Genomic DNA, 27719 nt, shown 5'->3' with positions numbered 1-27719 from the left:
GGAGGTCAGGGTGGTTAATAACATTTTTTGATGAAAAACTAACAAGGATATATTGTTTCAAGTGGCTCATAGTGAGATAACATATTCCTTTGAGTATTTTACATTACCCTAATATGTAAATTATTTGAGAAAATAGAGTGATTTTGCATCTTAGTGTGTTAAGACTGTGATAGTTATTCAGTGTCCTGTTTCCATTAATTATCCCAGTTTTTCTTCCCTCTTCACTTAATAAAGTCTTAGCTCAGTAGTTTTTCAAAATTTTTCACTTTGTTTGAAAGACAGAGATCTTCCATCTGCTGATTCACTTCCCAAATGCCTGTAACAACCAAGGCTGAGCCAGGCTGAAGCTCAGTACAGGGCTCCTTCCAGGTCTTCCCCGTTGGTGGCTGAAACCCAAGTACTTAAGCCATCACTGCTGCCTCCCAGGGTGAGCATTAGCAGGAAATTGGTATCAGAAAGAAAGCCAGGATGCAAACTTCATTACCTCTGCTTCTCTGTAGCTCTGCCTTTCAAATAAGTGAATGGTTCTTTAAAAAAAAAAAAGTGGCCGGCGCTGTGGCTCAATAGGCTAATCCTCCGCCTTGCGGCGCTGGCACACCAGGTTCTAGGTCTGGTCGGGGTGCCGGATTCTGTCCCGGTTGCCCCTCTTCCAGGCCAGCTCTCTGCTATGTTCCAGGAGTGCAGTGGAGGATGGCCCAAGTGCTTGGGCCCTGCACCCGCAGGGGAGACCAGGAGAAGCACCTGGCTCCTGCCTTCAGATCAGCACGATGCACCGGCCGTGGCAGCCATTGGAGGGTGAACCAACGGCAAAAGGAAGACCTTTCTCTCTGTCTCTCTCTCTCACTGTCCAGTCTGCCTGTCAAAAAAAGAAAAGAAAAGAAAAGTATCCAGCCCTACTCATACCTCCATTTAGTGTCTATCTTTTTGTTTATAGAAGTTGGAAAACAGGCTGGCGCTGCGGCTCACTAGGCTAATCCTCCGCCTGCGGCGCCGGCACCCTAGGTTCTAGCCTGGTGGGGGCGCCGGTTCTGTCCCAGTTGCTCCTCTTCCAGTCCAGCTCTCTGCTGTGACCAGGGAAGCCAGTGGCGGATGGTCCAAGTGCTTGGGCCCTGTACCCACATGGGAGACCAGGAGGAAGCACCTGGCTCCTGGCTTCGGATCGGGGTGCAGGGCACCGGCTGTAGCAGCCATTTTGGGGGTGAACCAACGGAAGGAAGACCTTTGTCTCTGTCTCTCTCTCTCACTGTCTAACTCTGCCTGTCAAAAAAAAAAAAAAAGAAGAAGAAGAAGAAGTTGGAAAACAGATGTATTTCCTTTTCAGAGAGACTGGTAGGTCTAGAATAGCAGTTTACAGTGCACATGATGTTACACATAAAAAATCTTCCATTTATGTGAATTGAAGATTCCAAGGCACCAAGGGTGCAGAAAGGGAAGTAGCAGCTCTTTGAGTAGGAAAGACTCAATTCAAGAACTGGATCAGCCTAAGTTCCCAAAAACTTTAATGCTAACTATTATAATTATACATTATGTATAATTATATTAATAAAATAATCATAGAATCCTATAAGGCACATTAGAAAAGTAAGGCAGATACATTTTACTATATGTTTTATAGCTAAGAATAACAGATAAATCCTATGAATCTAGAGGTAACAAGAAGGAGAATTGAGAGAGAGAGCATTCGGGAGGAAGGGACAGTGTCACTTGAGATAGGAGAGGTGACTGGATTCTAGCTTCACCAGCATCATGTGACCTGAAAAAATAGAAGCGCAGTTCAGTTCATATGTGAGGAAACATGGAGATGAATAACGAGCTGTACCTACAGTACCTGAGGAAATCCAAACAATGTTCAAGAGCTTTATTATTTTCTTTTTTTTTTTCTTTTTTTTTTTTTTTTTTTGACAGAGTGGACAGTGAGAGAGACAGACAGAAAGGTTTTCCTTTATCGTTGGTTTACCCTCCAATGGCCGGCGGGCTGCGGCCGGCACACTGCGCTGATCTGAAGGCAGGAGCCAGGTGCTTCTCCTGGTCTCCCATGCGGGTGCAGGGCCCAAGGACTTGGGCCATCTTCCACTGCACTCCTGGACCACAGCAGAGAGCTGGCCTGGAAGAGGGGCAACCGGGACAGAATCTGGTGCCCTGATCGGGACTAGAACCCGGTGTGCTGGCACCACAGGTGGAGGACTAGCCTATTGAGCCACGGCGCTGGCCTATTATTTTCTTTTAAAGATTTATTTATTTGAAAGAGGTACTGAAAGAGAGGAAGAGATAGCGAGAGATCTTCTATCTACTGGTTCATTATCCAAATGGCTGCAATGGCCAGGGCTTGTGCCAGGCCAAAGCCAGGAGCCAGGAACTTATTTTTTTTTTTAACAAATAATTTTATTTTTTAAAAAAGATTTATTTTATTTTACTTATTTGAAAGAGTTACAGAAAGAGGTAGAGAGAGAAAGAGAGGTTTTCCATCCACTTGTTCACCCCCCAGATGGCCGCAACAGCTGGAGCACTGATCCGAAGCCAGGAACTTCATCCAGGTCTCCCATGTGGGTACAGGGGCCTAAAGACTTGGGCCATCTTCTACTGCTATCCTGGGCCATAGCAGAGAGCTGGAATGGAAGAGGAGCAGCCGGGACTAGAACCAGCGCCCTGGCACCCATATGGAATGCCAGCACTTCAGACCCAGGCATTAACCCGCTGTGCCACAGTGCCAGCCCACCAGGAACTTATTCTAGGTCTCCCACATAGGTGGCAGGGGCCCAAGCACTTGGAACATCTTCCACTGCTTTCCCAGGCACATTAGCAGGGAGCTAGATCAGAAGTGGAGAAGCTGAGACTTGAATCAGTACCCATATGGGATGCCGGCTTTACAGGCAGCAACTTAACCTGTTACACCACAATGCTGGCTGGCCCCAAGAGCTTCTTTTTATATCCAGAGATGTAACCAGTTTCCCTATCAGCCAAGCATTTATTGAGCATCACTGCTTGCTTAGACATTGCTTGGCAGATAACAGACATTTAAAGCATATTTCCTCTTAAAATATTTATAATGTATAGATGGTCCCCAATTTATGATAGCTCCAAGAATTTTTTGACTTTACAGTGGTGTGAAAGAATACCCATACAACCATTCTGATTTTTTTGTATTACAATAAGTTTCATGAGGGGCCCACACTGTGGCATAGTGGGTAAAGCTGCTTCCTGCAACATCAGCATCCCAAATGGGCATCAGTTTGTGTCCCAGCTGTTCCACTTCAATCCAGCTCCCTGCTAATGGCCTGATAAAACAGTGGAAGATGGCACAAATGCTTGGGAGGACTGGAAGAAGCTCCTGGCTCCTGGTTTTCAGGTCTGGCCCAGATGGCTTTTGCAACCATCTGAATCAGCAGAAAGAATCTGTGTGTGTGTGTGTGTGTGTGTGTGTGTGTGTGTGTAATTCTTTCAAATAGATAAATAAATCTTAAAAAATAAGTTCCATGAGCTGGTCCTCATGTTATAAAATAAGCTTTGCATTAGATGATTTTGCCCAACTGCAGGCTATGGCAAGTGTTCTGAGCATGTTTAAGGGAGGCTGGGCCAAGCTAACATGTTTTATAGGTTAGGTGTATTAAGGGCTGTTCTGACTTACTGGTTTTTCATTTTATAATGGTTTTATCAGGATATAACCCCACTTTAAGTCAAGAAGCATCTGTAATTGGGGAGGTAACTGAAACATGGGGAAAAAATTAGTGAGAAGTACTGTGCTACTTTGTGTCACCAAGACTCAAAGCTCTCTAAGAAGTCAGGAGAAGTAGCAAACTTTGGATCCAGTAGTCCAGAGGGGGTGAAATATGAGCCAGAGACAGATGGAGCCAGTTCAGGGGTCTCAAACTAGGACCTATGGATAAGCTTCAGGGAGTCTGAAAGTTTCCCCTAAAATGGTGTGCTACTTTGTATGATGCCAGTTTTGAGGGAGGGATCACATACCTTTATCATACCTGGAGACATTTTCTGCTCTAAAATGATAAGCACACAAGGGTCTGTATGAATTGGGAGACAGGGCTTGGGAATTTAGTACAGCACTTACAGGTGACAGGGAATATCCTTGCCAAGCCTTCTTTCTCTTACATAGAGCACCTAACATGATTCAGACAGATTTGGGCTATTAATGACTTTTTAAATTAAATTTATTATTTATTTGAAAATCAGAGTTACACAGTGAGAGGAGGAGAGGCAGAGAGAGAGAGAGAGTCTTCCGTCCACTGGTTCACTCCCCAATTGGCTGCAATGGCCGGAGCTGGGCCAATCTCAAGCCAGGAGCCAGGAACTTCTTTGGGGTCTCCCACATGGATGCAGGGGCCCAAGGACTTGGGCCATCTTCCATTGCTTTCCCAGGCCATCAGCAGGGAGCTGGATTGGAAGTGGAGCATCCAGGTGTCGAACCGGTGCCCATATGGGATGCCAGCACTGCAGGCGGCTTTACCCACTACACCACAGCACCGGCCCCATATTAATGACTTAAGAACAGAGAGGCAAGATTGGCTAATACTGTTTATTGTGCCTTTTTTTTTTTTTTTTCAATATTTAAAATTATTTGAAAGGCAGAGTGACAGAGAGGGACACACAGAGATCTTCCATCTGCTGGTTCACTCCCTAAACAGCCACAGTGACCAGGCCTGGGACAGATCAGGAGCCTGGAATTCCATCCATCTCCCACAGTAGGTAGCAGTGGACCAAGTACTTGAGCCATCTTCTGATGCTTTCCCAGACACATGAGCAGGGAGTTGGTTTGGAAGTGGTGCAGCCAGAACTCAAACTGGCGCTCATATGGGATGCCAGTATCATAGGCAGAGGCTTACACTGCACCACAACACCAGCCTCTGATGTAGCTTTTAAAAATGTGTATTTGGCTGCACCCCATGGGAGACCAGGAGAAGCACCTGGCTCCTGCCTTCGGATCAGCGCGGTGCGTCGGCTGCAGTGCGCCGGCCGCGGCGGTCATTGGAGGGTGAACCAACGGCAAAAGGAAGACCTTTCTCTCTGTCTCTCTCTCTCACTGTCCACTCTGCGTGTCAAAAAAAAAAAAAAAAGTGTATTTGGTTTCCTAGGAAACCAATATTGTGCTCAAGAAAGGATACAACACTATTTCAAATATGAATTTTTCCTGTTGTATTTTAATTGAAGGAACCAGGTAATTAGAATTGCAAATATAGCAGTACTTTATTTTATAAAATTCAAACTGAGCCCTTAAAGACCAGATGGTATCTTAGGTTCATCTTCTCTGCTGAGTTAATTGACGTTGTTTAAGAGGCACCATATTGGGAAGTTGGGAGTTGAACTCATTTCTCAGTAGAACTAAGGTCTTTGTAAGACTCAGCAAGACTAAGAGGAAAATATATCTTATGACATACAGCAATGTTTTATTTCCAGGCAGAAACTGATTTTGCTCACTGTGCACTATTCCTCAAACTTCATCTTTCTTACTCCCCATTTTCTGCTTTAGGGTACTGAAGACCTAGCTGTCTGTATAGACTGATATGTTTTAGTATCATGTTCTTGTTTATTCTTTTCCTGCTTCCTGAAACTTCTTTAAAAAAAAAAAGATTTCTGGCCGGCGCCACGGTTCACTAGGCTAATCCTCTGCCTGCGGCGCCGGCACCCCAGGTTCTAGTCCTGGTTGGAGTGCCGGATTCTGTCCCAGTTGCTCCTCTTCTGTCCAGCTCTCTGCTGTGACCCGGGAAGCCAGTGGAGGATGGCCCAGGCCCTTGGCCCTGCACCCACATGGGAGACCAGGAGGAAGCATCTGGCTCCTGGCTTTAGATCTGTGCAGCGCGCCGGCCGTAACACACTGGCCGTAGCAGCCGCTTGAGGGGTGAACCAACGGAAAAAGGAAGACCTTTTCTCTATGTCTCTCTCTCTCACTGTCTAACTTTGCCTGTCAAAAAAAAAAAATAAATAATTAAAAAATATTTTTATTTATTTGAAAGGCAGAATTACAGAGAGGGGAGAGAGAGAGAGAATTAGTATGAGAATGAATTAATCTTCCATCTGCTGGTTCACTCTCCTAATGGCCACAATAGCAAGGGCTGGGCTAGGCCGAAGCCAGGAGCCTAGAGCTTTTTCCAGGTCTCCCACATAGGTGGCAGGGGCCCAAGCACTTGGGCCATCTTCTGCTGTTTCCCCAGGCACATTAGCAGGGAGCTGGATTGAAGTGGAGCAGCCGAGACTTGAACTGGAGCCCATATGGGATGCTGTTTGCCAGCCCCTTCTGGAGCTTCTTACTCATCTTTCTTTGTTTTTTGTTGTTGTTGTTTGTTTGTTTTGATTTGTTTTGTTTTGTTACTCATTTATTCTTAAAGATTCAGCTGTGTCTCGTTTCCTTTAATTTTTTTTAAACCTTACTTTATTGTCCAAGAATGTTGTCTCCATGTTATAGAATACCCTTTGTGTCCTTAATAGGTTTTTAACTCTATTCTAAACTCTTTTAAGATAGAGATTATTTTATTACTAACACTTAAATAAACAGTACAGTTTTTGACAATAAGAAGCAGCTATTTCAAGAGTTAGAAGAGGGGCCACCATCATTGTGGTGCCGTGAGCTAAGCTGTCACCTGCAGTGTTGGTATTCAGTATCTGTCGTGGCCATTTAGGGAATGAACCGTGAATGGAAGATCTCCCCACATCAACTCTGCCTTTCAAATAAATAAATAAATCTTTAAAAAAGTGGTGGGATGGGGAGAAATCCAGTATGCCTCTCAGATCTTTGGTTTAACTGACTGTTGAAATTTGTACTTTTCATCTCTACCTTGGATTTCAGATGCTTAAGAGCTGCATTAGTTCTGATGGGAGGTAATGATTGCTTATATTAGAGTTATAGCAGAAAATTGCTGAAAGAATGGGAGGAGATATGTTTAGATATATTAAGATACACCTAGGAATAAGTATATTGAGATATATTTAATACTTAGTAGTCTAAAAAAGGGAGGGGAAGAGGATGAGATAAGCACTTGTTTATTTTGATACAAAAAAAAGTTTGAAATCCATGCATGGATTTTTCACAATGCATTTACATGAACTTTTTGAAGATTCTTCTTGTTCTTCATGAGGACAAGTATTGAATCTTCTGGCTATCCGAAATCAGTGTTATCTTGTCTTTTGTACTACATTTAGCTGTGAAGGGCTCTTTGTAGCATTCATTATTAATATTGGTCCCAGAAATGTTATATGGTTTTATATCACCATTATACTTATAAAACATAATGAGCTTGAAAGAGATGAAACCTCATAAGATTATAGCTGTAAAGATCTCTTCTAGGCATATGGGGTTTGAAGTCTGGGAAAGAAATTTATATGAGGAATGGCACTAATGGCAGAGATCTTTTTAAAGATAAAATAATGAAGATATAAGCATTTGGTGCAGTGATTAGGATGCTGCTTGGGATTGCCTGCATTTTATATCACAGTGCCTGGGTTCGAGCCCCAGCTCTGCTCCTGACTTGAGCTTCCTGCTAATTCAGACCCTGAGGGCAGTAGCGGCTCAAGTAATTGGGTCTTTGTCATCTGTGTGGGAGAACTGGGTTCTCCTGGCCCGTTCCTAACTGTTAAGAGCACTTGGAGAGTGAAAGATCTCTGTTTCTGTCTGCCTGTCTGCCACTCTCTAGCGAGCACTCTCTCTCTCTTCCAAATAAATAAAAATAAATAGATGTTTTTAAAAATAAAATTATTAGTTAGCATACACTACTCTTTACTATCCTAGAACTGTTTCTCAAGACAACTTGTTTATCCTCATTTTCTTTAGGCTTAGCCTAGTTGCAAGCACACGGTCCCCTCTGCAACTGATTATTTTAATGTCCAGCTGTATAGCAATCTTGTTCAAGAATAAAAAATGGGTCCAGTGCCATGGCTCACTTGGTTAATCCTCCACCTGCGGCGCCAGCATCCCATATGGGCGCCAGGTTCTAGTCCCGGTTGTTCCTCTTCCAGTCCAGCTCTCTGCTGCCAGTGGCAGATGGCCCAGGTGCTTGTGCCCCTGCACCCGCGTGGGAGACCAGGAAAGAAGCACCTGGTTCCTAGCTTTGGATCCACGCAGTGCTGGCCGTAGCGGCATTTGGAGAGTGAACCAATGGAAGGAAGACCTTTCTCTCTGTTTTTCTCTCTCACTATCTGTAACTCTACCTGTCAAATAAAAAAAAAAAAGAATAAAAAATAAAATTCTTAAAATTCAATAATAATGAGACAACTCAATTTTAAAGAGAGCAGAAGATTTGAATAGACATTGTTCCAACAAAGGCATGTAAATTGCCAAGGAGCACATAAAAAGGTGTTTAACATTAGTCACCAGGGAAATGCAAATCAACCACAATAATCTCACCTTTCCATGAGGTAGCAGAGCCTTATATTTACATTATTTTCTAAGATTTATTTATTTATTTATTTGAAAGGCAGAGTTACAGAGAGGGATGGAGTGATAGAGAGAGAGAGATCTTCCATCTGCCAGTTTACTTCCCAAATGGCCACAGCAGCTGAGGCTGGGCCAGACTGAAATTAGGAGCCAGGAGCTTCATATGGGTCTTCTGCATGGATGCAGGGGCCCAAAAACTTGGAGCATTTTTCACTGCTGTCTCAGGTGCATTAGCAGGGAGCTGGATCCAAAGTGGAGCAGCTGGGACTTGTACTGGCACTGATATGAGTTAATGGGCTATGCAACAATACCAGCCTTTTATTACCTTTTTTTTTTTTTTTTTTTTTTTTTTTTTTACCTGCAGAGTGGACAGAGAGAGAGAGAGACAGAGAGAAAGATCTTCCTTTGCCGTTGGTTCACCCTCCAATGGCTGCCGCGGCCCGCACGCTGCGGCCAGTGCACCGCGCTGATCCGATGGCAGGAGCCAGGTGCTTATCCTGGTCTCCCATGGGGTGCAGGGCCCAAGGACTTGGGCCATCCTCCACTGCACTCCTGGGCCACAGCAGAGAGCTGGCCTGGAAGAGGGGCAACCGGGACGGAACCCGGTGTGCCGGCGCTTCAAAGCGGAGGATTAGCCTAGTGAGCTGCGGCGCCAGCTTTTATTACCTGTTTTAAGGTCTTAACCATATTGTCTTAATTACTGTACCTTTGGAATGAGTCTTTGCTATTTGATAGCATCAGCCTTTTAACATTGTTATTTTTTGAAGAATGGCTTGTTTATTTTTGGCTTTTTATTACCATGTGAATTGCAAAATCAGGTTGTCAATTTCCATAAGAAACAAAAACCTGATGATATTTTATCTTTTTAAAAAATATTTATTTTTTGGGCCAGTGCTGTGGCTCAGCGGGTTAACGCCCTGGCCTGAAGCACCGGCATCCCATATGGGCGCTGGTTCGAGACCCAGCTTCTCTGATCCAGCTCTCTGCTATGGCCTGGGAGGACAGTGGAGGATGGCCCAAGTCTGTGGACCCCTCCACCTGTGTGGGAGACCCGGAGGAAGCTCCTGGTTCCTGGCTTCAGATAAGTGCAGCTCCAGCCAATTCAGCCAATTGAGGAGTGAACCAGCGGATGGAAGACCTCTCTCTCTGTCGCTCCCCGTCTTCATGGAGGAACGACACAGTACCCTGCGTTGTTCTTTCGTCTGCTCGGCCCTCCCCGGGTTTGCTGCTGGTTCTTCCCGGGTTGGCTACCATCCCTTCCACCTCCGTGGAAGGGCAGTTCCCCCTGGCCACATTCCCCACTTCCGCGGGGGAGCGGCACACCGCCGGCCGGCTCTCTCGGGGGCTGCACAGGTGTTCCTTCAGATAGATGTTCCCCTTAGATGTTCCCGGTGCATGTTGTCTCTCTCCTCCTTTATAGTTCTCTCCACCAATCCCAACTCGGCTGCCCACACGCCGAGTACGCTGCTCTCCTCCAATCAGGAGCAGGTCCTACAGTTTATTGGTTGAACTGGAGGCAGCTGAGTAGAAGCTGTTTCTCCCTTCTCAGCGCCATATTGTGGGAGAGCAGATGCATAAAATAAGTCTTAATTCCAGTAACTTAGTCTAGTCCGAGTTGCTCCCCACATCTCTCTCTGCCTCTCCTCTCTCTGTGTAACTCTGACTTGCAAATAAATAAATAAATCTTTAAAAAATTATTTCTTTTTGAAAAGCAGTATGACAGAGAGACAGAGATCTGTCTACTGGTTCACTCCCCAAATGGCCACAGTGGCCAAGGCTTAGCCAGGCTGAAGCCAGGAGCCAGTAGCTCCTTCTATGTCTCCCACGTGGAAGTCAGAGGGCCAAGTACTTGGGCCATCTTCTGCTGCTTTCCATGGCAACCCAGGAAGCTGGATTGGAAACAGAGCAGCTGGGACTTGAACCAGCACTATGATATGAAGTGCTGGTATCACAGTTGGTGGCTTATTGCACTGCGCCACAGTGCCAACCCCAGGATTTTTATATCTGAGATTGTAGGAAACAATAGGTTAATTTGAGAATTATTGGAATCTTTATAATATTCAGTTTTCTGTACTATGAACATGATAAATATCCCTTAATTTACTTAGGAAACCTTTGATTTCAATAATAGTTTTGTGTGTAGAGGTATTGTGCAATATGGGGTTCCTTCTATAGATTTTAAAATGTACTTATTTCTATTTTAATAAGTAGTTCGTATGAACCATATGTATGTTTACCTTTTCCAAAGGTACTGGAGGTTATTTCTAAACCTTTCATGTTAAAAATAATGCTAATGACACTCCTTGACACTTTTATATGCTGAGATCCAGTGACAGCTTTGACTTAGGATCTCCACCTCTTCTTTCATAGCTGATCTGAACCTATAGCACTGAGAAACCTAGATGTCGTCCCTCTTCTGTCTATCCCTCTACTTTCCCTCTTCTCCCCTCCTCCTCAAATACTTCCTCCTCTGGATCTTTCCAAATGGGCTAGTTAAACTGCCATTCCTCAAGCTGGGAAGCCTAGAAGCTCTTTTCCACTTCAAAGCCTCTTCATATGTCCTAACTTTATACTTCTCTCACTACTAAAGAGATTTTTTGGGGCCTACGCTGAGGTATAGCAGGTAAAACCTCTGTCAGAGGCACCAGCATTCCATATGGGTGCCGGTTCAATACCTGGCTGCTTCACTTCAATCCAGCTCTCTGCTTTGGCCTACAAAAGCAGTCTCCCACACCTGAATGGGAGACCTGGAAGAAGCTCCTGTCTCCTGGCCTCAGATCAGCCCAGCTCCATTCTTTGCAGTCATCTGGGGAGTGAAACAGCAGTTGGGGGATCTCTCTCTCTCTTTATCTGCCTCTGCCTCTGCCTCTGCCTCTATAACTCCACCTTTTAAATAGATAATTAAAAAAAAAGATTTTTCTGTCTATTTTGTGACCTCTGTACTTAGAAGAGAGGGAGGAGGATGAAAAAGTCTGTAAGTTATCTTCTGTACCCAAAGAAGAGTACTGTTTCCAATTGTGTCTACCTTTATTGTTCTCTTTGGTATTTTGGAGTAGCTCTTTGTCCCACCACCATTCCACCACCAAAAGCAAAACAATAGACAGGTAAATAAAGTTTTTAAAAGGTACTTTGCTAGGCCAGCGCCCAGGCTCAATAGGCCAATCCTCTGTGGGGAGCAACTGGGAGCAACTCGGACTAGACTAAGTTACTGGAATTAAGACTTATTCTATGCATCTGCTTTCCCACAATATGGCGCTGAGAAGGGAAACAGCTTCTACACAGCTGCCTCCAGTTCAACCAATAAACTGTGGGACCTGCTCCTGATTGGAGGAGAGCAGCGTACTCGGCGTGTGGGTAGCAGAGTTGGGATTGGTGGAAGAGGACTATAAAGGAGGAGAGAGACGGCATGCACCAGGAACATCTAAGGGGAACACCTGTGCAGCCCCCGAGAGAGCCGGCCGGCGGTGTGCCGCTCCCCTGCGGAAGTGGGGAATGTGGCCAGGGGGAACTGCCCTTCCACGGAGGTGGAAGGGATGGTAGCCAACCCGGGAAGAACCAGCAGCAAACCCGGGGAGGGCCGAGCAGACAAAAGAACAGTGCAGGGTCCTGTGTCGTTCCTCCACGAAGACGGGGAGCGACAATCCTCCGCCTGCAGCACCGGCACACTGGGTTCTATCCCGGTCCCGGCGCCGGATTCTGTCCTGGTTGCCCCTCTTCCAGGCCAGCTCTTTGCTGTGGCCTGGGAGTGCAGTGGAGGATGGCCCTAGTGCTTGGGCCCTGCACCCACATGGGAGACCAGGAGAAGCACCTGGCTCCTGGCTTCAGATCAGCGCAGTGCGCCGGCCGCAGTGGCCATTGGGGGGTGAACCAATGGCAAAAGGAAGACCTTTCTCTCTGTCTCTGTTATCTCTCTGTCTACTCTGCCTGTCAGAAAAAATAAAAATAAAAAAAAAAGGTACTATGCTGATCACTGTCAATAGTATACTTAATTTTTAAAACCATCTTATCAAATAAGTCATCCCCATTTTATTTATAAATAAATTGAAGTTTAAAAGGTTAAGCATGGTATTCAAATTCCCACAGCTTTCATCTGTTTGGAGCTGGGATTCAAACCAGTTCCCTTGACTACAAATGCTGTGCTCTTCATAACTACTGTGTTGCTTCTCTGCTTATTCCGTACGCATGAAGTGTTCTGATGCCAATGGCACCTCCTCTTAGGAGGTTGGAGCAAGGTTTTCAGTAGAATGTGAGGTGGTAGGATGCTGAGATCATGATTATGTGATTTGCTTCTTTGTCTTTCCTCCTTCCCTCCCTTATTTGAAAGGGAGAGTTACACAGAGGCAGAAGCAGAGCAAGAGAGGTCTTCCATCCACAGTTCACTCCCTAAATGTCCCCAGTGGCTGGAGCTGCACCTATCTGGAGCCAGGAGCTTCTTCCAGGTCTCCCACGCAGGTGCAGGGGCCCAAGGGCTTGAGCCATCTTCCACTGCTTTCCCAGGTCATAGCAGGGTGCTGGATTGGAAATGGAGCAGCCGGGTCCAAACTAGCACCCATATGGGATGCCAGCACTATAGATTGCAGCTTAACCCGCTATACAGCAGCACCAGCCCCTCTGCATTTCTTTCTTTTTATTTTTTTTTTAAGAGGGACTCCTGATTTATTAGATTCCTGATATACACAGAAAGTTTTTGGTCTTGGTTGAAGAATGAAATTATTAGGAGCCAGCACATTAGTATAGTGGGTAAAGTTGCCACCTGCAGTGCCGGCATCCCATATGGGCACTCTACTTCTGATCCAGAGCACGCATACACACACACACACATACACACAAACTGAGAACTAATTTTACAGTTAACTCTCATAACTCATTGAGGACAGAGGTCCTGCATGGAGAGTTGGTGCACAGTAGCTCCTATTGTTAATTTAACAATTAGCTCTTTCAGTGTAACTCGGTGACCACCTGAGGCTCTTAACATGAGCTGCTTAGGCTATGGGAGCCTTTTGAGTCCACAAACTCAATCAGTATTTGGACAAGGCCATAAGGAAAGTGGATTTTCTCTCCTCCCTATAGAGAAAAGTACCTCCTTTGATGGCCACTTCTTTCCACCGAGGTTGCACTCAGAGAGATCCTTCACGTGGAAGATTTTTTGCCACAGTGTCTTGGCTTCCCATGCCTGAAATTGTCTGGCCTTTTTGTAATGACACTCCACTGGCCCGTCTTTTTTTTTTTTTTTTTTTTTTTTTTGACAGGCAGAGTTAGAGAGAGAGACAGAGACAGAGAGAAAGGTCTTCCTTTTCCGTTGGTTCACCCCCCTCAATGGCCGCTGCGGCCGGCGCATCGCGCTGATCTGAAGGCAGGAGCCAGGTGCTTCTCCTGGTCTCCCATGTGGGTACAGGGCCCAAGGACTTGGGCCATCCTCCACTGCCTTCCCGGGCCACAGCAGAGACCTGGCCTGGAAGAGGAGCAACCAGGACAGAATCCGGCACCGCAACCGGGACTAGAACGCGGTGTGCCTATTGAGCTGTGGCGCCAGCCCACTGGCCCTGCTGAAGAAGGAAGTGCTTCTGAAGGCTGTCCATTCTGGTAGGGTTGTCAGTAACTTTGTACCTGAGAGACTTCAGTGACTAATCATTGCCTATTAAATAAAGTCCATCTTTCTTAGCTGTCCATCATTCGGCTTCTTGCAGGTTCCTGTCCTCAGGGATCTTTCTGTTCTTCGTATACACTGTATACCAATTAAATTGGGCTGCTTGCTGCTTTCTCAGTGTTGTGTCTTCTGTGTGGCCTGAACCTGCCACCTTCTTACTATTCAGGTGTCCAGTATAAAGGCTAGTTCCCCTATATCTGTGAGCATACTGCCTTCCCCAACTACCACTAACAGGAGTCATTTTCCCACTTGCAGTTAATTGCAGTTTGTAGCATAGCCTTGTTATACCCTGCTTAGTGATGAATTCCTTGAACCCAGGATCTTGCCTTTGTTTTGAATTTGGATATATATTAATCACATTGGATGTAAATTAACTGGATTTTTTTAGTTTCAAGGAAACTGGTCAGAAGACTGTCAGAAATTCCTACTCTACATTGGCTTACGAATAAATGAAATCAGTTCAGAAATTCTGTAGGCTTAAACACTATATTTATTCTTAGGACTTTAGCAAAGAATTTTTTTCCAGATAGACATTTATTTTTTAAATGTGTACCATTCTTTGGGGTGGTTATTTAGCTAGCAGTTAAGATACCCACATCCCATATCAGAGTAACCTGGGTTTAATTCTCAGCTCTGCCACCTGACTCCAGCTTCTTGCTAATACAGACGCTGGGAAGCAGCAGTGATGGCTCAGTAATTGAATTCCTGGCTTTAGCCCTGGCCCAGCTCCAGCTATCGCAGGCATTTGGCAAGTGAACCAGCCAATGGGAGCTCGCTCGCTGGTTCTCTCTCGCTCTCTGCCTCCCAAATCAGTAAGAATTTAAAGAACAAATGTTTACCCTCCTTTATATTGACTCTCCTTCTTTTCTAGGGCACTGTCTTTAATCTTGAGTCTGAGGAAGAGGAATATCCTGGAGTCATTGCAGAGGACAGCAATGACATTTACATTTTGCCCAGTGACAACTCTGCACAAGTCAGTCCCCCAGAGTCTCCAACTGTGACCACTTCGTGGCAGTCGGAGAGCTTACCTGCCTCCCTGTCGGCCAGCCAGAGTTGGCACACGGAAAGCCTGCCAGTGTCCCTAGGTCCTGAGTCCTGGCAGCAGATAGCCATGGATCCTGAAGAAGTCAAGAGCTTAGACAGCAATGGAGCTGGCGAGAAGAGCGAGAACAACTCTTCGAATTCTGACATTGTGCATGTGGAGAAAGAAGAAATACCTGAGGTTGTGGAAGAGGGCGCTGTGGCTCCTGTGCCACCCAGGGAGCTGCAAGAGGCATTCCCTACAGCTACAGCTCCCTTGCTCCCACATATCACTGCCACTTCCTTTCTGGAGACCAGGGAATCTGGCCCAGAGATGACTGCAGTAGAGGAAGCCAGCCCTGCCACATCTTTGTTTGTAGAACTTGATGAAGAAGAAGTGAAAGTAGCAGCAGTGGAACCTCCTGAAGTAGAGCAGGTGGTGACCCCTGCACTGAAATCTGCATCAACACCACAGAGAGGAGAGGAGTCACATGTGAGCAAAGAGAGCCTTCCAGAAGAGCCCTCCCCGACTGGAGGTGCAAAGGCCATCCCACTGTGTGAGGGCAAGTTCATCCTGCTGTTTGGAGGGGCTGCTGCTGCTGCTATCCTGGCAGTGGCCATTGGGGTGGCATTGGCTCTGCGGAAGAAATAGATTCTCCAAAAGAGGAAGACAACGCTGTGTTTGCTGGATTTGAACTGCCAGCAGCTGAATGGGTGTTTGTGGAACACTTGGGGATAATTGGGGTTTTCTGCTCAACATGGCAGCGGGTTGATCCACACAGTAGGGCTTGAGGTCGAGGGTGTGCATGGTCATCTGTGAATTCCAAGGGCCTTGTCTCATGTTAGATTCAGAATTACACAAGTACAGAGCTCCCTCTAGAACGGGGTTTCTCCACTTTGCCGTCATTGACATTTTGATAATTCCCTGTAGGAGGAGGCTGTCCTGTACATCCTAGGATGTTTAGCAACATCTTGGCCTCTGCAGCTGCAGTAGCACCCCACTTCCTAAAGTGACAGCTGAAGTGGTCTGAGAGGTTGCCAAGTGCCTGCTGTGGGCAGTCCCCCATGGAGAGCCAGTGTGTTATTGGTGGGGGGTGTGTTGAGTGGGAACATCTAAGATGGAAGTCCCAGCCAGGAGGGTTTGCTGTCACTCCACTGGGCAGTGATTCCTCTGCTGGGATCTCATCTGTCCTGGTGGCCAGGCTGTGTGTGCAGCCAGCTGCCTCTGACTCTTGCTCTCTGCCCTCTTCCTGTCCCTTCATGGGGAGTGGGCTCTCCTCCCGTCTCCGCCATCTCTCAGGTCCCTTCTCAGACCCCATGGGAGAGTGCTCTGTGCTTCTGCCCAGACTTGCCACTTCCCCAAGGCTTTCTCCACCTCCACCTTGTAGAGATGTTGCCTTTAGGAATCTTTTACAAAATAAGTCAATATAGAGTAACATGAGACCTGGGGCTCCCTAACCTGTGAGTGCAGTGCAGGTTGCTGGCCAGAGAAACATCTGTCTTGTGTAGAGGCAAAAGGATGGCTAGGTGACCTATCTGGGTAGCTTCCAGCCCTTCAGTCAGTGTCACCCCCTTGCCTGTGGGTGCTTCCTAACAGCATCTGCTGTTTCTGTGCCCTGGGTTGGTATGTGCCCCCCGTGGCTGACCTCATTCTTGTTCCTGCTCCTCCACCTCTTGGTGGGTCTCTTGCCACCTGGGGCTCACAGACCCAGTTGAATTTCAAGTCTTACTAAATATAATATCATTGAGATAAAATGGCAGATATCATCTTATCATTTAAGTATCAAAGGTAAAAGACAAAAGAGGCTTGAGTTTCAAGACGGAGGCCACCTTGAGATTCACACTCGGCTTCCAGAGTCCAGAATGGAGGCTTCTCTTCCTGGACTTAGCACAGCACAGAAGCCAGGGGTGCCCGACACAGCAGTCACCCTAGTCTCTGACAGCAGAGAGTCACTGGCATTTTCTTTCAACTGGCCCCTCCCATCCCTAAAGGAGGGGAGGTACTGCACCCTCCCATGGCTGAGGGTCACTGTGTCACTGTGCAGAGCACGAGTGGTTTTTTTAAAAACGTCACTTCAGATTTACTTAGTAAATATAACACATTACTTTTTAGAGCCTGAAATTTATAATAAAATTACTTTATCTACCCTTAACACCAAAACCCAATGCTTTCAATGTGCTTTTTGAAACTTATTTTTTAAAATAAAACCTTCTCCCTAAAGTATTACATTTTTTTAAAATGTTCAAGAAAAGGTCTGAGGATATGTTTGTGTGTCTTGCACAGCTTTATCAAGTCCTGTGTCCTTGTGGTCTGAAACTTGGTGGCCCACTTAGTGGTGTTCTGAGGATCTTGTTGCACTTTTGTTGGCATAGCTGCAGGTGAGGGGCAGGCGGGATCAGTGTGGGGACAGCCTTCTCCACAGCACTGACAGGGGCATTGGAGTTTTCTGTTTTCTAATTGCTGTGTTCCTGTTTGTGTAGGTTGGAGACTGGTGAGTCTCTCTTTCATAAAATCTTCTCTTCCAGGGTTAACACGTTTTAACTCTGGATCTCATACCCAGTGACCAGAGCAGATTTGAGCAGTGATTGAAGCCCTTGGCCTAGAACACCCATGCCTGTGTTCCCCACCCCAGGACATCAGGGGCAAGTGTAACAGTGATGTGAACGCACACGAATTCCCATTCGCTGAACGTTAACCTGAAGTACCTGGCCAGCTGTGTTGTGCTGGTTGACATTCTTTCTGCTGCCTTCTGCCCCTTGAATGTTTGTTAGTTCCCATGCTTAGTTTCCATGCTTTCTCCACTTTCTTTCCTTCTCCCTCTGCCAGTAGAGGAGTGGCCTTCCCAGAAGCTTGCGTTTTTCACTATTACATTAAAAAGATTTATTTATCCAGATGCTCCTCTTTTTGAGGGGCTTATAGTAGGGAGCTGGTCCTTCCTGCTCCCCAACTTACATAACACCTGAGTCCAAGGTAAAAGAAGGACTTGGAGTTAAATCCAACTTGCCGGGATAAGGGTTTCTGGTCACTTAGCAGAAAGCCAGTAGAGGTTTCTTGAAAAATCCGAGAATTATGAGCACTAGTTTATGCCCTCAGGAGTGCATCCGTACCTACAGTGTGCCTTAAGAGACTCTTTTGATCAATGCTCTTGTGAGAACTTTCTAGATAAAGAAGTGTCTGTGCAGTACTCACCCAGAGGCACCCTTGATGCATCCTCTTGCCTGTGCTTCTGTACCATCTCAAACGATGAACCAGCAGCATGGTTTTCTGAACTGCAGCAGTGTCCTATAAGCCTTTGTGCCAATTCCCTGAAAGAACAGCTGCGCCCGCTCCCCCTCTCTTTCCCTAAAGGTGTGGCAGACGTGGGCAGTCATTTGAAAACCTGACATTTGAATTTTTGAATCATTTTAAGAGTGTTTTTTTTTTTTAAGAAATAAAAGGTTTTATAGGGAAGAGAGTTGTTCCCTTCTATCCTTTCTCCTAACTTCTTAAGTCTTTGAAAACTCATCTTTCAGAGGATGTGAAGTGACTATATTCACCTAGAGGCCAATCACTAATTTTCTTACAGCCCCTGACATAATCCCCTCACAAGCATTGTCTCATGTAAAGTCTCAGCAACATACTGGATGCCAGAAAAATGTCTCCTTATCTCTGGGGGAGAGTACTTGCATCCGTGACAACCTCCCAGCTGAGGTCAGTTTGATACCCCTGGTAGAGTGTGCTTTCTGCACACACACACTTTTGTGTGGGACACTCATCTTGGCACTCCGTTGAACATTTAAAGTATGCAGAGGTCGTCCCAGTGCCCTCACACACCTTACGACACCTGCAGGGTTAACAGCTGATTTCCTCAGCTTTAGTTACAAACAACACAAACCTGACTAGGACCTAGTTAACTTCTAAAGTCTTCTAGCACACAAGAGGCAATGAGCTGAATTTTTCTGACTCCAAGTCCTAGTACCTTTTCTGGATTTTACCATCGTTGTGACCTTGCAGCGCAGTATTGGCAGGCTCCCTGCAATGGTTGTGCCCCTGATTCCTGCAAGAGGGTGTGGGGGGGAGGGGCGCAGGCACTGCTTACCACACTGTGCGCTCTGCAGGAAGGTGAGTCTTGCTGTAATTCTGCTAAGCAACCACCTAAGCTAATATCCAGCCTGACCTGTTACAGAAGTCAAGAGTGAAGCTTATGTCTAGGGCTGAGCCAACATGCAGCTGCACCAACTATCTTCTGTATCCACAGAGGTCCCGACAGTCACGGCTGATGCTTGGTTAGTGCCCTAAGTATTTCTGCTCCTAAACAAGGTTGGGCAATCTGATACCATGTGTAAGCGAGGCAGGTGGAGGCAGCACCATGACACATTTTTCTCTTTCCTTTTTCCTAGTTTTCCTTTTGCCCTGCTTGTGCCATCAGCCTGGGTAGGGATGTGGAGTGGAAAGCACCTGTAGGCATTGCTTAACCTCTTGACACTCGGAGGCCACCTGCTCTGGGAGGTGGCCAGGGCACAGGCTCAGCTTTCTCAGAAGCTGCCAGAGGGGTCCTCCCAGTGAAACACCTGGACTACATGCCAAAGCACCTACAACCCTGGTTACAGAACATTGGCTCCAGAGCACAAACAGTGGGATTCTGTCACTATTCTGTGATCACCTTGTTTAGAGAGAGCTGCACAGAATGGGGAACTGCAGTGTTACTAAATTAATACATCCTGTCTTCCTTTCTGCATGAGACTTCAGAGCCTCAGCCCAGCTTGCCATGTTCCCTGTGTGGAAACCAGCAGGGTCGTCTCATGTTTATGTTTACACTACCAGAACCCTGGCCAGACCGCTGCTTCACTGTGTGCTCAGGTTGGAATTGTTCTCAGGGATATTTGCAAGGCCTTGTCACAAGCTAAAAAGTAGCAGCTGGGTCCAGAAGGTTCTTACCCTGTTCTCCCCTCTCCTAAGGGGAAATTTTATAGTGAAACTGCTCACTTCAGTGGGTATTCTTGGCACCACTAGAAGAAATTGGTTAACAGATACACTACTTAGAACAAAAGTTGACCTTTTAAAATTACTCGCCTCTGTCCCTAGGGACAGGAAGTTGGGGTGGAGTTTCCCTGTCAGAGTCTGGAATAACTCAGTGGGTTCTGGCAACTTTCAATGAAGGAAGGTGTCAGAGTTGCACACGTGGTCACTGGACAGCACCAGAGGAACAGACAGAACCTACTTCTCCCTAGACCTGCAGTTTCCTGCTGTTTCCATTTCTTTTCCCCTTCAGATTAAAAGTGCCTCTTCCTACTTTATTCCTTGAGTAAACTCAAATTTATTGTTTCTAATGCTCTCATCTCTTCAGAAATACTGGAATCAAATGGTACTTTTGGTAGTTAACAGAAGCATTTTGCTTAAGCAGCATTTTGGCCTTCCCTGTATGGAGTCCCTTTAGGCATCCTAGCTGCAGCTGATTTGCTCGGTTTGTTACTGTGGACTCTTCTGATTGCTGGTCACCAGGGAAAAGGAAAACACTCAAACCTATGAATTGTGCTTTCTGTCAGAAGCCATGTGTTGGGAAGAACACATTAGAGGTTGCAATAAAGTGAGACTTGAAGAAAACCAACAGACTCACCTTTCTATTTATATGGGGACCTTGACACATGGGGCATCATTTCTGATAATTTGTCTACATGAGTGGGCTGCCTTGACTCCAGGATCTGCTGACACGGTCCTAACACTCAAAGGACACGTATTCCACATTCTAGTTCCAGTCTGCACAGCTAGTGGAGCTGGGAAACAAGGCCAGACTGTGTGCTGTGGCGCTGAAGGCAGGCTTGAGCATCTCAGCAGTGCATGCTGGGGCCTGGGCAGAGTCAAGGACCATCTCCCCTTCTGCGTGCACCAGCTGTTGCACCTCACTTTCACATATGCCAGGCTTTCACAAAGGAGTGCCCATTGCTTCTTTCTAGTGTTTGAAAAAGAACGAAAAACATATTCTCTGAATTCAAGTCACCTCTCAATTACATCCACAAGATTGCATTACCAGGGCAAAATACCCCAACACCTGAGGTGCACCCAAGTCAGGGCTGAGTACTCATGATTAGAACATTGGTTTCTCAAAAGAACATGTCAGTCTCGGTCTGGAAAGATTTATATGGAGACCAGTTAAAAGCTGTATTCAAATGGTGGCCTACTTATTTGGGCCAGACAGTTGCAAATCAAGATTCTGTGGAAGCTTTGTAAAAAGGTTTACAAGAGTCTGGGATTATTTGTTGCTTGATACCCACTAGTTTAGATCTGCCTACTGTATTTAAACTCCTTTTAAAAGAAAACACCTCCTTCCCCCTAGTAGGAACCTGAATGCCACTTGTATGGACGAGTGTGTTACATGCGACTCACACCTTCCATTGTGACAGGAACCCTTTTTTTAAAAAGTTCACTCCAAAAACATTCCAAATAGCTTAACGGATTTATTTACAAGTTGCCTTCATTCTGTACGATACCTATTTGCTTTTAGTATTTGTAATCTTGACCCATTTCAGATCGAGACCCGGCCATACTGTGGTGTGGACTGAGGTAGACCTGTTTTTCTTTTCCAATGAATACAGACGTTTTTTTCTTTGCTGAGCATTTTTTTTAAGAGTATCTATTTGAAAGGCAGAATGACAGCGAGTGGGAATCTCCCATCCACTGGTTCACTCAAATGGCTGCAAGAGCTCAGGCTAAGCCAGGCTGAAGCCCAGAGCCAGGAAATCCAGGTCTCCCACATGGGTGGCAGGGACCCAAGTACTTGGGCCATCATCTACTGCCTTCCCTGGTGCATTAGCAGGAAACTGGATTAGTAGCAGAGCAACAGGAACCTTGCAGACATTGCAAGTGGCAGCAGAACACTGCAAAGCTGGCCCCTTTCCTGTTGAATTTAAACTTATGGAGGACAGCAGTGTTTTGGTTAACAGGAGGTCTTGCTAATATTAGTGCTGTATCACTCTTGCTGGTACCCACTGTCACACTGCTGCACTGTTTCTAACCCGAAGCATTCCCCTGTAGGTTCTAGTCTCGTGTTTTGAGTGTGCCCCTAGGAAGGGGGACCACTTCAGTGGCCGAAGTTTAGGCCTCTTAACTGCTCCTCCATCCTTTCCAGCTGGAAACCTGTGCTCTCTGATTGACTTCTTAGCATGGATGAGCTGAGGGAAGACAAAATCTTCCATGAAGTGTGCACAGTAGCTTCTGGCAAGCCATCAGCTGAGAATTCTGTCAAAGCTCTGACTTCTTGGGAAGAGAAAAGGGTGCGTTGTAGTGACTTGGTTTTGAAAACAGTGGTTGGTTGGGCCCGCAACCCACCTCCATATGTTTTTAATTGTCTAGGGTTGTCTTCTCGACTTGAAAATCCTATTGAAAAAGCCAGACATGTCCGTGTGGAGGACAAGTTCCCCATTGAGCAAGGTGTAACAGGAAGAGTATCACTTCCCAGTATGAAGATGCTTTCTACTCTGACAGGAAATTTTCATGTGGAAGAGATCTTGCATTTCTTCTCTCAAACATGACACTGTCTGCTGTTAATGACCACACCCAAGGTTGTACTTTATAATAAAGTCTTTTTTAAAAAAATTGTGGTTTATATTTTCTTTTTTCTGCCTTACAACCTGCTTTTACATATAATTTTCAAGTAGTGACTTGTACATCTGAAATAAGGCACAACATGTAGGTTTAGGAGATGGTATGAAATCCACTCAAACGTGTAAGTTGACATTTTCATTCAAGTATATTCATGTAGAAATTGCCTAATGGATCACCAGCTTAAAACATCCCCTTGAAAATATTAAGAAATAAATAGCTACAATCCAGGTCCTGTCTTCTGAAGAACTTAGTTCATAGGGCCACGCTCCTGCTCCCCAGGAGGCGGCTCCTGCTGTCCGGGTATAGGTGGTAACCAGTCTTGCTTCTGTGGCCATCCATTCACTCCATGCCCTAGAACAGGAAAGGAAGACTCGTCAGAATGAGCCAGACTTATTCATAAGCCAGGATTCGGTGCTTAAGGACCCTGGTGCTGTGGAGTGAAGCTGGGGTTCCCTCTGGGTCCTACAACTCTGACCCATCCCTGCATCTACTCTTTGCTGAGAGGGAGCAGCTGTACAAACAGGCCTTCCCGGCACCAAGGCAGCTTAGTGGGTCTGAGGATTCAAGCCTGTCTCTGACCTAAGGATCTGGTAAATAAGCTGTGAATACAGACTGCTGGGGCCCTGCTCTCTGCCTCCTCCCTCACATGGCTGTTGGTGCCATCCTGCTCAGGACTTCCTCAGCCTCCTGAGGAAGCTCTCCTTCCTGCAGTTCAGCTGGTTTTACACCTGGTTCACAATTTACATTCACCCTCCTGCATGCAGCGAAGGCTCTCAAGGCTTATCAGTACACATTAAGAGGGCTAGATGCTAGCTATTTATCTATTTTATTTGAAAGGTAGAGAGACCAAGTTCCTGCTCACTGGTTCACTCCCTGGGATAAAGCCAGATATCAGGAACTCCATCTGAGTCTCCATGTGAGTGGCAGGGACCCAACCACTTAGGCCATCACCACTCTTCTCAGGGTGTGCGTTGACAGGATACTGGAGTTGGGAGGGGAGCTGGAACTTGAACTCTGGCACTTTGATACGGTTGCAGGTGTCCCACGCAGCACAGTAGTGACTATGCCAAACACCCACCACTATGAAGATTGCAGAGTCCTTCCCCCTTTACCATCATGATTTCTTTCTTTCTTGTTTTTAAATTTATTTTATTTATTTGAGAGCAGAGTTACAGACAGAGAGGAAGAGACAGAGAGAGAGAGAGAGAGAGGTTTTCCATCTGCTGGTTCATTCCTCAGATGGCCACAACGGCTGCAACTGGGCACATCCAAAACCAGGAGCCAGTAGCTTCATCTGGGTCTCCCACATGGGTGCTGGGGCCCAAGCACTTGTGCCATCTTCTGCTGCTTTCCTGGGTGCATTAGCAGAGAGCTGGATCGAAAGTGGAGCAGCCGGGATTCAAATTGGTATCCATATGGTATGCTGGTGCTACAGGCGGGGGCTTAAACTACTACACTATGGCACTGGCCCCACATCATGATTTTTAAATAATCTGGTACAGTAGTTAAGATTCTTCTTGAGAGCCTGCATCCCATTATCTGAGTATCAGGGCTTTGAGTCCCAGTTCCACTTCCACTTCCAGCTTCCTGCTAATGTAGATCCTGGAAGTAGAAGGTGATGGCACAAGTATTTGGGTCCCTATCACCCATGTGGGAGACCTGGATGAAGTTCCAGCTTCAGTGTGGCTCAGCCCCTGCTGTTGTGGTCATTTGGGGGAACATTCCAGCAGATGCATGATTTCTCTGTTGTCTGTCTCTCTGCCTTTCAAATGAATAAAAAAAATAAAAAAAAAAAAGAATTGGAGTTACACTCATTCTCGTGACAGGTAAAGCTGCAAGTAGCCTATGAGGTTCAGTGTGGTCCATCCAGCCACCTGCTTTCCTAGCTCTACATGTCTACCCCATTACAAATAAGGCTGATAAAGCTCAGATGGACAGCAGCTGTCCACTAACACCTGCACCACAGAGCAAGACCACACAGGAAGAGGGCAGGAAGAGGGCAGGAAGTGGGCAGGAAGAGGCCTGGGACGGCATCCCTCAAGGAGCCCGGGGAGAGGCGTGTGGAAAGATCACTGTCCAGGTACTCCAGCAAGTTTCTAGACCTGAGCCATGTGGGTGTGGGAGAGGGCAAAGAAAGGGGCAGAGGCCAGGAGACTCTATGAAATGGCAAGGAGCTGCCATGAACCAGTTCTTACATTTCCAGCTAAGTTCCTCACGTAGGCGAGCAGGTCCTGGTTAATCAGGGTCACTGCTGCACGGAAGGCAGCGCGCAGCAAGGACGGCGTATGCTCGGCTAGCTTCTTGGCCAGCAGCATGGTCAACATCAGTGTAGCCTTCTCCCTCTCCATGTCTGCAGGCCAAGTCTCCATCGCTTGCTCCACGGCCGATGCCAGCCGCCTCCTTCTGTCCTGTGGAGGGCCACACACCACCTAGTTTGCCAATACCCTTCCCTCCTAAAGGAACTCCAGTCCCCAGCGCGCAGCACACAGAAGCATTTCCAAGGGACAGAACTAGGGGAGAAATGCAGAGGGGAGCCTAGATCATCCCTGGGAGGAGAGGTTACCACCCAATAAACGCATTCACCAGCAGACACTACAGCAGGGACAGGGAACCTTTTTTCGGCCAAGGGTCATTTGGATATTTATAGTGCCATTCGAGGACCTCACAAAATTAGGAACTTAAAAAATCTGCCTGCTATAGATTTATTGAATTTTGAGTTCCACTTATGGTTGCCTCTGCAGGGCCAGACCCAGAGGATTTTGCAGTCTCTCTGTGTCACTCTTTCTCAATAAATAAATAAATAAATCTTAAAAAGACAAAGTTCTCTCTAAGCCTGAAGGGAGCGTCAGTTATTTCTAGAAGTCACATGTAGTTCAATCTTTTTGGAGGTTTTTATCCCTAAACTCTCTTGGATGATTTAACATTCAGCTTCCCTACATCTCAACAATTCTGACAGAAAGCCATGCTGGACTCCACTTCCTCTGTCAAAGCGCCAGGTCTGACAGTCATGAGCTGAGTCACTTTGCCAGGCACTGGACTAGCTGCTGTTGGATCACCTGACAGCCAAGGAGATGGAGGCCAGCATGGGTTTTCTCCCCTTGCTCACCTCCTCCGAGTGGTCATTCACAAACTCCACCACCAGGTTGTTCAGCAGCTCTGGCTGGATGTGGTGGTCCATCCTGTCCCCGATTTGGGCGAGACGCCTGGCAATGTTCCTGATGACCTCTTCTTGGCTCTCTGAACCTGAGCGTTCAGGCAGCAGAAAAAGAGACGATTTAGACAGGCCCCGGTGCACACCTCCTCCCAGCCCAGCCCATCCCATGGCTGGCTCCGGGTCCCCCAGCGAGCCTGATGGGAAGACTTGGAGACCAGCCATGCGGCTGGAGTCCAGGGAAAGGCCTGAGCAGAAGACTGGCGGGAGATGTAAGCCTCCCTCCGAACACAGGCCCAACAGCTGCTGGCAGACAGCGCTGGGCATTCATTCCCTGAGGAACAAATCTGGCTGCAGTCCTCACAGCTGCCAGTTTCAGACCCTTGAATCTAACAGGCGTCCACCTTAGTGCCAGCAGAGGCCCCGCGTGGGACCATGCATCATGCCCTTCCTCCCAGGGCAGCCATGGAGCGTACTCCTTCCTCCAGCAAAACCCCACATCTTCACGGGCACCCTAAGGCCCTGTGTAACCAGCTCCTGCTTCTGTAACGGGAACTCTCCAGTGACATCTGCTGGGCTCCCTCAGCCGCAGGCTCATTTGCCCTTCTGTGGTCCCGACCATGGTACAGGTAGTACCGATAGGGCATCACTTCTCTACTCAAAACCCTTGGGGGCAGGCGTTTGGCCTGGTGGTTAAGATGCACACTGGTGTACCTGGGTTCAACTCCTGGCTCCAGTTCTTGACTCCAGCTTCCTGCTAGGGCAGACCCTGGGAGGCAGCAAGTGATGGCTCAAGTGACTGAGCTCCTGTCACCTCCAGGGAGACCTGGGTTGAGTTCCCGGCTCCCAACTTCAGCCCCAACTGGAGTCCACTTTGAGCATTTGGGGAGCAAACCAGCAGATGGAAATTCTGTCTCTCTGCCTCTCAAATAGCTATATTATATTTAAAAAAAAAAAAGAAAGAAAAAGCTAGGCCAGCATGGTAGTGCAGCAGGTTAAGCCACTTCCTGCAATGCTGGCATCCCATATGGTTGCTGGTTCAAGTCCTGGCTACTACACTTCCCAATCCAGTTCCTTGCTAATACACCTAGGAAAGCAGCAAAAGATGCCCAAGTACTTGGACCCCATACATCTGAAGATCCAGAGGGAGTTCTAGGCTCCTGGCTTCAGCTTGGCTCAGCCCTGGCCATGGCGGACATTTGGGAGAACGAACCAGTGAATGGACAATCTCCCCCACCCCCTGTCTCTCCCTTTCTCTGTAACTCTGCCTTTAAACAAATCTTTAAAAAATGAAAAACAGGAGGCTGATGCTGTGGTACAGCAGGTGAAACCATTAACAATCCCAGCATCCCACATGGGTGCTGGTTCGAGTCCCAGCTGCTCGACTTTTGATCCAGCTCCCTGCTGATGAGCCTGGGAAAGCAGCAGAAGATGGCCCAAGTCCCTTGGCCCCTGCATCCACGTGGAAGACCCCGATGAAGCTCCTGGATCCTGGCTCCATTGCAGCCATTGAGGAGTGAACCAGCAAATAGAAGATGTCTCTCTCTCTCTCTCTCTCTCCTTTCTCTAACTCTGACTTTCAAATAAATAGATCTTTAAAAAAATTTTAAAAAGCAACATTTCCAATGCTTCCTCTGAAGCAACAGAGAGAGTCAAATGACTGCTGACTTCCTTCCCATGCTTCTCTTCCAATGTCCTTGCCACACTCAGCCATTCGCTGTACCTCACAGGTCCTAGGCTTGTGTGGCTTCCGGCTTCTGCTTAGGCTATTGCCATTGCCTCTTCCAGGTTTTCCCAAAGAAACCTGGAAAAACTTGGACTCTGGCTATAGTTCCTGCTACAGCAGCTTTGACTAGCAGGGCTTGTTCTGTCCCTACCCCTCCCTAAACCTTCCCTAGTGGGCTTCCTTCTGGACCTGAAAGCAGAGAGAGTCTTTGGGACA

The 27719-nt window shown here is 46.8% G+C and overlaps 2 protein-coding genes across 18 annotated transcripts in view; one reads left to right on the top strand and one right to left on the bottom strand.

Annotated features, from left to right (window-relative positions):
• BCL2L13 (BCL2 like 13) overlaps positions 1–20628 on the top strand; it is a 102800-nt gene extending 82172 nt beyond the window's left edge. For all 15 annotated transcript variants that reach the window (XM_008250122.4, XM_070049097.1, XM_008250125.4 and 12 more), the window contains one exon: positions 14896–20628. In XM_008250122.4, coding sequence (XP_008248344.1) covers positions 14896–15696 — 801 coding nt within the window. In that variant the 3' untranslated portion in view covers positions 15697–20628. The remainder of the gene's footprint in view (positions 1–14895) is intronic.
• Positions 20629–22752: 2124 nt separating this feature from the next.
• Positions 22753–27719, bottom strand: part of BID (BH3 interacting domain death agonist) — a 35339-nt gene continuing 30372 nt past the window's right edge. For all 3 annotated transcript variants that reach the window (XM_008250130.4, XM_008250128.4, XM_008250129.4), the window contains 3 exons: positions 25733–25869; positions 24822–25034; positions 22753–22977 (listed from right to left, as the gene is read on the bottom strand). In XM_008250130.4, coding sequence (XP_008248352.3) covers positions 22966–22977; positions 24822–25034; positions 25733–25869 — 362 coding nt within the window. In that variant the 3' untranslated portion in view covers positions 22753–22965. The remainder of the gene's footprint in view (positions 22978–24821; positions 25035–25732; positions 25870–27719) is intronic.

This window comes from Oryctolagus cuniculus, chromosome 9 (genome assembly GCF_964237555.1).
Source record: "Oryctolagus cuniculus chromosome 9, mOryCun1.1, whole genome shotgun sequence".
Lineage (NCBI taxonomy): Eukaryota > Metazoa > Chordata > Mammalia > Lagomorpha > Leporidae > Oryctolagus > Oryctolagus cuniculus.
The sequence above is the reverse complement of the archived record's forward strand: the minus strand, read 5'-3'. Positions and strand labels throughout refer to the sequence as shown.